Consider the following 7,740-nt stretch of genomic DNA (forward strand, 5'->3'; position numbering starts at 1 on the left):
ACACACCACTACCCTCACCCTGCCCCTCTCTGGGCCACCCTCCCAAGAGCCCCAGACTTACCTTTCTCCAGAACAGCACCTCTGCTGGGGATCGGAGTACTCTCTACAGGTAGGAAGGGGGAGGTAGGGGCCACATGGGGGGGAGGCGGGGCAGCACTCTGGTTGGCCAAACTCAGGGGGGACACATGCCGCCCCCATGTCCCCCTTGTGTGTCACCTATGTGGCTTTGAGTTTGAGAATCAAACTTGTTTGGATACTTGAGTGGGCTAAGCATAGGTGTACAGCATACGCCACCTGTAGACCCTCATCCTTAGATGAAAAGATTGGCTTTTATGTTCACAGTGTTGTATAACAGGGAACTTTAGTTGTGTTATGGAGAGGAGAGGGCCAGGTGAGGGAGGGTCCCCTTAGGACTAGTAGCCTGAGGGACAGGGTTGGCTCTCTACAGAGGGGGAAGTACCAACAACCCAGCTAGTGGGGCCAAGACACTGATGGCCAGAAAAAAACATCAAGTGGTGAGCAGGGGCAGCTAGCTGGCTACAGAAACAAAACCAGGAAGGGAAGGCAGGAAATTGGTAGCACCTGGGCCAGGGAGGCAGGAAACCCGACCAGCTGATTGAGGAGGAGGGGTTAACTGGGATATAAACCCTTAAGGTAGAAGTAAAGGGGTTGGTTTTTGTAGCAGAGAAGGAAGGAGTCTTACAGGGAGACAAGGACAAATAGAAGCCTGATCAGATACACCATGGCCCAAGAGGAGGAACCTCTGATGATGGTAAAGGGGTGAGTGAGTACATGGGAGCCCCGAGAGACCCCCAGGTATGTAGTTTAAGCTATATGGGCTTCTTTCTCAAAAAGGCTCCGTAGAAGAGATATTGTACTTCAAGCCCTATGTGCACACTTACTGTTTATGATTTAGGTGGCTGATCGTTAGTTAAGAGCAGAATGCACACATGTATGCACACACACCATATTTTTTCAAATATATTTTGCATTTTCTTTCTTAAAACTAGCAGGTAAAAAATAGAGAATGTAATAGCATGTGAGAAAAATTGCCATGTCAATTAATTCTGCCACTAAGTTTCTGGCCCCCTGGATAGCCCCCAGTTAGATGATACCGTCTCGTGCATCAGATCAACCCCATGCACCAGCCTGGTCCACAGTCCAGCTGGACATACGGCCCTGGACTCAGCATATGGGTTCCAGCCCCGTACGTGGCTCCAGAGCCAGCCCATGACCCCAGACCAGGCACATGGAGACTGATCAGGCACAGTTCCAGAGCCCTGGAACCATCAGTCAGGGTTTGACCCAGCATGTGGGCCTGAAGTTAGCATGCGGGGTCTAACCCAGCATGAGGTTCCAGATCTGGTGCATCAGTTCTGAACCTGTATATGGCTTCAGACCCAATTTGTGGTCCCAGACTTGGTGTGCACAGTCTGACCAAGCATGTGGCCCTGCAGCCAGTGTGTGGCCCTGGACATTGCATGCGGGGTTGGTTTGTGAGCCCATCCAGCAGGCTTGGGAGCAGACTCTCCTCCCTAGCTGCTGCTACTCTGTTATCACTTATCAGCAAAAGACAACCCCTTTTTTCCTTTAAGCTGCCTTTCCAAAACTCTGTGGGCATGTGCCATCTACTTCTTTTGTGTGTGTATGTATGGACAACTCTCGAAGAGAGTTTTATCTGTAGTAACTGCTGCTTTGTGATGCATTGAGTATATAGGTTCTATTATTTGCATTCTTTGTCTGTAACTACAGAGTCCTTCTGTATGGGTAATAAATTGTGAGATGGTTGGTATTATGCCTTGAAGTTGAAGGCACAAAAGTAAAAGTGCATTCACAAGAGAAACTAGAGACCAGAAGAATCCAAAAGCAAGGACACCAAGAGTGCAATGTGTGGATAATGTGCCTTAAAGAAACAGTTGCTGAAAGAGTAATTAATTGTTTTTCTTCCAAAATTTATAAACAGCATCAACCCTTGCACCTCTATTCTTCAGTGTTATTGGCATGTTAGTAATACACTGCAGCAGGGGTTGGTAAGCTATACTCTGTGGGCTGGATCTGGCCTGTGGAGCTGGAGCCTTAGAGGCAGAGGTTTTGCCCACACCATGCCATAGCTAGACTCTTTCCTGTGCTGAAATACAGCTGGGCAGCAGGGACAAGAGGTAGTGGGGAGAAGCAGCAGTGGCCAGGTCCTAGCATCCAGTCTTCTCTGCACCCAAGCTGGGCTGTATCTGCCCATCCCTAAAAAGTGTTGCTGATGGCTGCACTACATAGTGTTAATACACAGCTCTAATTGGGATTACAGCATCTGGACAATTTATTCTTCACTTACAGGGATAGCATTTTGGGGAAAACATTTCTTCCTTCCTCCCTGTTTAATTTTCGTCATTTCTTTTTCTCTGAAGTTCTCTGACAAAGATATTGGAACCCAAACCTATTTCAAAGAAAACTTGGCAGTTCTGATAATTGTCAGAATATCTTCTGAATACAAAATAATGCAGCAGCTTTGTCAGCCTGAGAGGGTAGGCACAATACATGTGTAATATAATGTGTTGAGTGAATTGGAAATGTGAGATGAATGTGTAACAGAAGGGGAGCACCACTGGGGAGGCCTGCTGGCTGTGATTCTGGACTACAAATCCCAGAGGCTTCTGGAAGAAGGAAAAGGAAGTGATGAGCAATTCTGCTGTGATTCTGGACTGCAAATCCCAAAGATCTTGGAAGTAGGAAAGGGAAGTGACAACACAGTTCTGGGCTGTGCCAGGCATCTGGGGTTGGATGGAGAGAGGTAGAGCTGAGAATGAACGGAGGAGAGGGAAGCCTTTGCACAGCACAGATGATGAATTGCAAATTGATTGCATGTGACCCCCGACTTGGAGACCTGTACAGAGTGAATCTGGACTAAAGGCTGGTTCTTGGGGACACTTCCGGAGGTGGGGAGAAAAGAACTTTATGTGCTGAATGTGTGTATTCCAGTGGGACTAACCACTACCTGTGACTTGCCCTTTTAAGTGTATGTTGTTATATGGTGAATGTCTATTTACCTGTATTTGTCCCTCCCCCAAGGCCCATTGGGTTGTGACCTTTAATCCCTAGGGCTTCCTATATAAAAGTGAGGGAACCCCTTGTTGGCTGTGGCAACCGTGCCTAACACTGCAGTGTTTTGCTACATATGTATACTTCGGAGTATTTTTACTTTACTCCTGGTAAAAGTGGTGTGGATGTATGCCATACAGCCTTATGCCAGTGTAAATAATTCTGTTCTGGTGTAAATATTCCTTGGAACCGTGGTTCTCAAACAGGGTGCTGTGGCACCCTGGGATGCCTTGTGATGCTTCAAGGGTGCCACACAGCGTTAGCACTGTTAAGTGAGCCAACATGATTCACAAGATAAACCCAGAGGGTGCGTCCCCACAAGCAAAAACACATTTCTGCGTGGACAAGTAGCAGCAGCAGCACACCCTGCTACACGTGCTCTGACATGTGGTACGTTGCCTTGGGTGGGGTAAGGGAGGCTGGGTGCTGGCCCCAGCAGCCTTACCTGGGGTCTTGGGGGCTTTTGGGAGCTGCAGCAGCAGTGCTTCTGCAGCAAGGAGCTGGGCCAGCAGCTCAAGCTTGGTTCTGGCTGGCCAGGTTCTGGTTTTGGGCGAAGTTTTTTTTTTTTTTTTTTTTTTTTTTTTTTTTTTTTTTTTTTTTTTTTTTTTTTTTTTTTTTTTTTTTTTTTTTTTGTCCATCAGGCTGGATGGGCAGTGCTCCAAGCTGTCTGCAGGCCAGATCCAGCTGATAGTCTTGATTGGGCATGGGGCAGTCTTGACAGGGCCCCATCCAGTCACATGGAGAGGGACAGGGTACATCCTGGCTCCAACTGGGCCCCAGGGAGGCGGGGAAAGGGGTGGCCCAGCACCAGCCTGCTGTGCAGTGTTTAGGATTTGGGCATTTGGAAGTGGGAGAGGATGGCCATATTTATTGCCACTGGTCCTCCGGTGTCAAAGTTTCTGATCCAGAGGGAGTGCCACAGGCTGGATATTTATGGCTCTGTAGGGCATATTTTGCCTGCAGGCCAGAGGTTGAGCACCCCTGCTATAGCACATGCTCAACTGAACCCATTGTAGTTGAATGTGTGTAACACAGGAAAACCTTTTAATCTATTCAAAGCTTCCTTTTTAAAGAGACCAAGGGCCATGTACAATGATCTTAAGACCTGTGTGCTTTACAGGATATTGGACCTATATTATGCAACAGGTTCCCTGACTTCTGCCATATGTACAGAGTTCTGTGACAAGATTGTAACAATTGTTTAAAAAAAAAAAGTACTGGGTTTATTTGAAGTCTATTTCAATAAGTCTTAGTGGACTGGTTTTTCAAACTGTGTTCACCCCATTGTCTAGTGTTTGTTTAGCTTTTTTTGGCAATCTTTTATTAACTATTTTACTTTTCACAGACCACAGTGAAAATTAATGGATTTTAAAAAAAATCTAGCTATGTTTGAGAAGTTATGAGGGGAAAGCTAAAGGATGACTGTAGTTTTTTGGGGTATCTGAGTACCTAACAAGTTAGCCATGTGAAGGGTGGTGGTGGTGAAACCACAGTCCCTTACTACCAACGTGAAATTGAAGCACAAAATTTTACCTTGCTGAAGGTTACACAAAGTACAATAGCCTAGAGACTGAACTCAAATCTTCGTAAGGCTGCAAGATTTTCTCTTATATCTGATGAAAGTAAATCTGGCCACTAAGTTTATCAGATGCCTTTCCTCACTTCTTCTGTTGTAGCCCCACTCATTTTCTTCTGAGTGCTATTAATTATTTTAAATGGCCCTTCTGGTTCTGTCTCGCATTGGCACACATCTTCACTGATCCTTCCTGCTTCTTTACTTTCAAAGTAGTAGCGGCGTATGTCTTGCATTTCAGAGGGAAACCTGCTTATATGCAACACTTATTGTGGAAACTTCTGTTGAAGTGATTACTGAATTACACTTCCCTATTACCATTTTGGCCTAGTAACTTCTAAACTCATGTCCCTCCAAAATACGTTTGTATCAACAAACTGCAAGTAAATTGCAAGAATATAAGTCACTGGCAACTTGGGTTTTTAAAAAATATTACTTGCCAATCTCTTGAGAGATTCTTTGGGGCTAGTATGTTAGAGTACTCCATTTTCTGGTTAGACAGGGTGATATCCTTGACTTTTGTTGTTTACATTTTGCTATTTAACTATTTCCTATCCTTTCACTTTTTGTAAAGGCCTCCTTTTTAAGTACCCTTGTCAGTACTGAATATATCTGATAAGCTGATTGTGTTTGTTTGTTTTGTTTTTTTCCCATGTAATAAATGAATAGGATTGTAGTAAATGCAATGTTTGGGCAAGGAAGTATGGTGAAATTCATGTTCTGAAACTACTTAAGGAATGAGTAACTTGTTTCAGAGGTACCCTTCTTTGAAATTTTTGGGACTGTTAGGGGTTGTTCCCTGTAAGTTGAATGCCAGGTAAATCCAATGTTTTAAGTGTATACCACTGTTTCCAGGCCAATTTTTTCTAAACCCTGAAACTTCTTTTTCCTATTATTATTTGAATATTGCAGTATTGCTAGATGTCTTGCATTTTAAAAAATTAGCTCATCAGAAACATTAACCCTTTGACTGCTTTCTTTTCAGAGATGTGGTACTGGGTTTTCCTGTGGGCTCTCTTCTCTTCTCTCTTTGTCCATGGTGCTGTAGCAGTGTTAATGTTTGTGATGCTGCAGAGGCATAGGCAGGGGAGACTAATCTCTGTCATTGTGGTCAGCATTGGATTTCTGGGTTCTGTAACTGGAGCAATGATAACTAGTAAGTCTGTCTTGTTTTTTACTCTTTTGAATCTTTATTTTCTTTAAACAGTGTTTCTTATCTATGCTGGTCTTATCTAACCTCCATGAACAATTTTACCTTAATCATGTAATTTTTTTCTATGAGAGTATCAGCTGAGTTGGTCTTCCCATTATGTAAAGATAAAGGCAGTATTATAGGACTTTCAGAGAAGCAGACAACTCGACAAGATTTCTAAAGATTAGAGGTTTGAGGAGATCTCGAAGAGAGGGTATTATTCCAATGTTTTCTGGAACTAGAGTAGCTGCTCTCTGTTCCTCTGCTGTGGTGAGTGGTGTTGGCTATAGGGGAGGAACTGTGTTATTAGTCTCCAAGTACTTTCCTCTCCATTTGGCTTGCCAGACAGACTCTTGTTGGTCTGGTTCAGCTGTCGAGATTGCAGACTTGTATTGCATCATTGCTAAGGGCTGAGTTGGATGCTATCCAAGATAGCATCTAGTCGAACATTTTTATTAGCAGGTATTGTTGTACTTGCCACTCCTGGGAGGGTGCCTCTACACATCACCTTATGACAACGTAGAAATGCACTAATTTGTCGTATAGTATGCTATGGCAAACACATGGGTCTACCATTTATCAGCAGCTACATCCCCATAGTGGCGTGCTCCCCCAGTATAGTGTGCCACTATGGCGATGTAGCAATGAAATCTAACAGTGCATCACATGCGTGGTGCAATAACTACCTGTACAGTGCTATGCTTTAGTACTTCCAAAAGGAAGTATTTCCAAATTGGTAGTACCAAAAGGAAGTACTAAAGCACAGTGCCATAGCAACATTGCCGTAGGGCAATATGTAGATGCTCCTGGAGATTTGGAAGTTACATGAAAGTCTGTAGTAAATTACAGAAGATTGCATGGTCATGGAGTGGAGAAAACCTCTTAATTGCAACTGTAAGCCTCTCTCTCACTTGCTCACCTTCCCGGATTGCCAGGATAAAGAGCATTTGTGAAATCCCGGTATTGTAAACTCTGACAGTTTACAAGTTTTCTAATAGAATTTGTAATACTTGTAGAGAAAGTAAGAAATTGATTACAGAACAGGTGAACATCAGCACATGCATCTGTTTTAATCTTGCCATAATGGTCTTGTATCAGGAATTTAAACTTTTCTGTTGACAACTTTTGCCCACTGTATTTCTGCCTGTGGCAGCAGTGCTCCACCATGCTGAGATGTTTTAATATATATATATATATTGAACAGGGGAGGTGGATGTTTTGTTAGTGGGCTGACCTGATGGGAGTTCTCAAGGTGTATTTACAGGTCTCCTCCTCCCCTACATCCTGTCCCATCATTCACTGTCTTGGTTCTTTTAGGCAACAGGTTTCAACGCATAAGTTTTACCTGGGGTTTCCTTCTTTGCTGGTCTCTTCGAATCTTTGTCTCAAACAGGTAAAAATGTGAGTCTTTGCTCAGTTAAGTTCTAGATTAAATTATCTTAAATCACTTATCAATAGACTTGATCGTCTGACTCAGGTTTTACAGAGTCTCATTAATTAATGCAACACAACACCCGTTCAGTCAAGTCCTTCTTAATTAACTAGGTCTCCATAACTATATTCCATATTCTTCCCTAAACAGTTTCTAATTTTTATATAATTTAAATAAATCAGTCCAGACTTGCCATGAATTTGTCACTTATTCCTCCACCTTGTCCTGTTTCCATGAATCAATTTGGAGCCCAGCACGAGCTCACCTTCATTGCAGACTGGGATTACTTTACCTCTTGGTAGGTGGAGCCTTCTCCTTTGCCAGGCTGGGATGTGTCTAATTGGCAGCAGCCTCGGTATCAGCCCCTCACTCTTTCTGCAGTCAGTCTTTCCTCTCTGCTTTCCACTTCTCGTTCGTGCTTCTGCATGATACACAAGGTAGTGATTTCCC

The 7,740-nt window shown here is 43.7% G+C and overlaps 1 protein-coding gene across 1 annotated transcript in view; it reads left to right on the top strand.

Moving 5' to 3' along the window:
• The first annotated feature begins 2,765 nt into the window (after positions 1 to 2,765).
• TMEM170B (transmembrane protein 170B) overlaps positions 2,766 to 7,740 on the top strand; it is an 18,663-nt gene continuing 13,688 nt past the window's right edge. Inside the window, exons 1-2 of the mRNA XM_019522621.1 lie at positions 2,766 to 2,960; positions 5,652 to 5,822. Of these exons, the coding sequence (XP_019378166.1) occupies positions 5,654 to 5,822 (169 nt within the window). The 5' untranslated portion in view covers positions 2,766 to 2,960; positions 5,652 to 5,653. The remainder of the gene's footprint in view (positions 2,961 to 5,651; positions 5,823 to 7,740) is intronic.

This window comes from Gavialis gangeticus, unplaced genomic scaffold (assembly GCF_001723915.1).
Source record: "Gavialis gangeticus isolate Ggan-Ray unplaced genomic scaffold, GavGan_comp1, whole genome shotgun sequence".
Taxonomy (NCBI): domain Eukaryota; kingdom Metazoa; phylum Chordata; order Crocodylia; family Gavialidae; genus Gavialis; species Gavialis gangeticus.